At 39.6% G+C, this 3652-nt stretch overlaps 1 protein-coding gene across 1 annotated transcript; it reads left to right on the forward strand.

Moving 5' to 3' along the window:
• Positions 1-729: 729 nt before the first annotated feature.
• LOC110451252 (octopine dehydrogenase) lies at positions 730-3335 on the forward strand. The gene has a single exon (XM_021499169.1). It carries the CDS (start codon positions 744-746, stop codon positions 1944-1946), a length of 1203 nt encoding a protein of 400 aa, XP_021354844.1. The 5' UTR covers positions 730-743; the 3' UTR covers positions 1947-3335.
• Positions 3336-3652: the final 317 nt, after the last annotated feature.

The following is a 3652-nucleotide window of genomic DNA, read 5'->3' on the forward strand; positions in this document are numbered from 1 at the left end:
TAATGCGGCTTTCATGTTTACTTCGAAACTTGATGATATGGTATACATGATGACGTCAGACCGTGTTGTCCTTACATCCTTTGTAAGATGTTACTATGTTACATATCGCTTTATCCGTCAATCGTTTAATCTGTTCTGTGATAACTACCTTTAAGACATACTTATTATTCATTTTACGTTTACCTGAACCTAAATCAGACATCTCAACTCTCAATTTTATGTTTGAGATGTCCTTTAGATATTTAATGTTATATTCTGTATACTGTTAGTCCCTTTATTTTCGTGAGTAAATTTAAACCTGAGGTTTCTGTTGGCGAATACTTGAATTCGCAACTGAGATGATACAATAACAGTCTAGATAGCAATTATTTACCAATGTTGACGCGACACACATACAAATGATTTTTTAATATTCTAAAATTTAAAAAAGATTGTTACTAAGTACAAAAACCAAAGGTACAGTATATCAGAACTGGATTACACTGCATCATACAGCTGTACAAATGTTGGCGAAACATATAAATTTGTATATAAATCTCCGTTTGAATTTATGTGTAAATTAATCCCTCATGAAAATAAATTGGTTCACAGTACATCTACCGTAAATAATGTGCTATAGTAAGTGTCCCAAAGAAATTTAAGATTCTGTCACATAATGTAGTCACTTTCCACTGTTATTTATATTTATATGTACATAAAACCCCCTACATTTTCTATGTTACAGACAAAGTATCCCGTGAGATATGACGCTCAAGGTTTGTGTCTGCGGAGGAGGGAATGGCGCCCACACCCTCTCAGGTCTCGCAGCGTCCAGAGACGGGGTCGAAGTTCGTGTCCTGACGCTGTTCGCTGATGAAGCCGAGCGTTGGACAAAAGCTCTAGGGGCTGATGAACTAACGGTGATTGTAAATGAAAAAAACGGAACACAGACAGAGGTCAAGTCACGCCCAAAGGTCATTACCAAGGATCCTCAAGTTGCCATCACTGGGGCGGATGTTGTGATCCTGACAGTTCCAGCGTTTGCACATGAAGGCTACTTCCAAGCCATGGCCCCGTATGTACAGGACTCAGCTCTTATCGTAGGCCTTCCAAGCCAGGCGGGTTTTGAATTCCAATGTAGGGATATTTTAGGAGACAAGGCAGCCGCGGTTTCTATGATGTCATTTGAAACTCTTCCCTGGGCGTGTCGTATTAAGGAGTTTGGTAGGAAAGTTGAAGTACTAGGAACAAAATCTGTGCTTGCAGCTTCTCTCATAAAAGGTACGGCAGAGACCGTTGATCCATTGTCAACGCTACAGAAGCTCCACGGTGCCGAACCAGTCTTCCGCCTTGCCAAACACTTTCTAGAGATGCTGATCATGAGCTACTCGTTTGTCCATCCTGCCATTTTGTATGGCCGATGGGGTTCATGGGACGGTAACCCGGTGTCTGAAGCACCACTGTTTTATCAGGGTATAGACCAGGCCACCGCGGATATGTTGACAGCCTGTAGTGACGAGTGCAAGGCCGTGGGGAACGCCATCATGGCGGCGTGTCCAGGCAATGACCTATCTGACGTCAAAGATATCTATCAATGGTATCTTGAGTATTACCACGAAGATATCCAAGACGACCACGACCTTTACCACGCGATCACCACTAACAAGTCCTATAAGGGGCTCGTTCATCCAGTCAAGACAGTAGATGGCGGCGTCGCTCCCGACTTCGGGAATCGTTACCTGACGGAGGACATCCCGATGGGGATGATTGTGTTTAAAGGCGTGGCTATTGCAGCCGGAGTACCCATCCCTAACAACGACAAGCTGATCACGTGGGCTCAGGAGAAGATCGGAAAGGTGTATCTCGTGGACGGAGCTCTGACCGGCAAGGATGTGGCAACAACGCGCTGTCCTCAACGTTACGGCTTCAACACACTCAACGCTATTCTTACAGGCAAAAAGGAGTAACCGGACAGTGTTGGTAGTTAGTGACCAGTGTCCGTAGGTATTACAGTTGATTTTGGCCCATAGGCTAATAGGAGGATTTGCAGTCGTGAAACGAACAGTACCTTATTGTCAAATGAACAACATCTTAATCAAGTGAAGTCTGATTAATTTAAAAGTCGTTAGATAGTTCAAACATAGCAAGCCTATAGCATAGTGTTACAAAAGATGTCAAACATTCGAGCCTTCGTTACCAGTCATCTGAAGTCCGGTTGTTCCAGTATCCAGGCCGGAATTTTAGGACACATTCCCCAAATTGTTTCATTTTCCAGTTAGTTTCAGGTCCGAACAAAATCTTGCAGGAATGGCGAGGCTCGATTGTAAAAATGTTTTGTGTAACAGGTATTAAAATGACCTACTATTTCATTGTCCACGAATCCTGACGTCACTTTATGTGATAATAATATTTGGCAGAGTATACTCGCCCCGAGTTAGCTTGTTTTGATAACATTCCCCTAGTATAATGCACGGTTTTATAGACGGATTCAATTTCAATTCCTACCCTCTTCTTAGATAAAAAAAAATGTTTTCTTGAATTTTGGATAAAAAGCTTGCTATTTAACAAACTTTTGGAATGGTAGAGCTGTTTACTACTAGTAGGCCTTTGATCACCATGTAATTAAAGTAATATAGGAACAATATGGTCTCGAACGAATTATTTTTTATAGGTCTACCCTATGAAATTCGAAGAAAACCTGTGATGACATTATCGAGATTTTGAGATGCTATGCTATCTTAGAGAATGAATCTCAGGTGTTGTTGACAAAAATCAGCAATACCAATATGTTGTACTCGGCCGTAAACGACATTGAGTTTAACAAAGTAGTTAGATCTGACATATCTTGTGGTCTGATGAAAGCTAGTTATTTGTGAAGAGTATATTTTGGAATGAACTAACTATATACAAATTGATCTGTATTTCCCCCAGCACTTGTTATTGTACATGTATTACATGAAACCTGAACATTATGAAACTCGTTAGTCCGGATATTTCATTTTCCTGAAATAATTAGAAAATACTTTTTAATTATTGAAACAGGAGTTGTCATTCGATTTGATACCGTTTTTTCAATATATGCATGCGGAAAACAATTTGCCCAACTACAGTTTCCTGAATGAAATTATATGAAATCGGTCCGGAAAATCTGTTTTCCTATTGAGATGAGCTCCGGGAATGAAATTACCGGCTTATCGAATTCCGGACTTGTGAGGTTCGATTTTATATTCCGGTTGTTTATTGTTGCTTATATTTATAAATGGCTTGAATCTGTGATAGTTGCCAGTATTTTTCCGCATTCCAATAGTGAATATTGGTCTAGTATGATTATCAATAAAACTCATATGTTATCAGTGGTTGAAAGTTGATTGTCTTTTTTGTTAGATCATGAATTATTGTCGGCGAGGTATACAGCATAACTTTTTTTTCAATGTTTCAATCATAACTAAAAAAAATACATTTCACAGAAATGGCATGTATGTTAAGTAATTGAAGCATCACTATATAAGTACATTCTATTCACCTTTTATTGATAAAATGAAAAACAAACCTTCCTCATCCCTTGACAAGACCACAGGACAGTGTCTGCAACAGAAGATAGTACTAGATTTATCATATCACATAACACTGCCTACTGCTATGATAACACATATAAAGAGGCCATGGTGCCTAC

Source organism: Mizuhopecten yessoensis, unplaced genomic scaffold (assembly GCF_002113885.1).
Source record: "Mizuhopecten yessoensis strain PY_sf001 unplaced genomic scaffold, ASM211388v2 scaffold5885, whole genome shotgun sequence".
In the NCBI taxonomy this organism is placed as follows: Eukaryota; Metazoa; Mollusca; class Bivalvia; order Pectinida; family Pectinidae; genus Mizuhopecten; species Mizuhopecten yessoensis.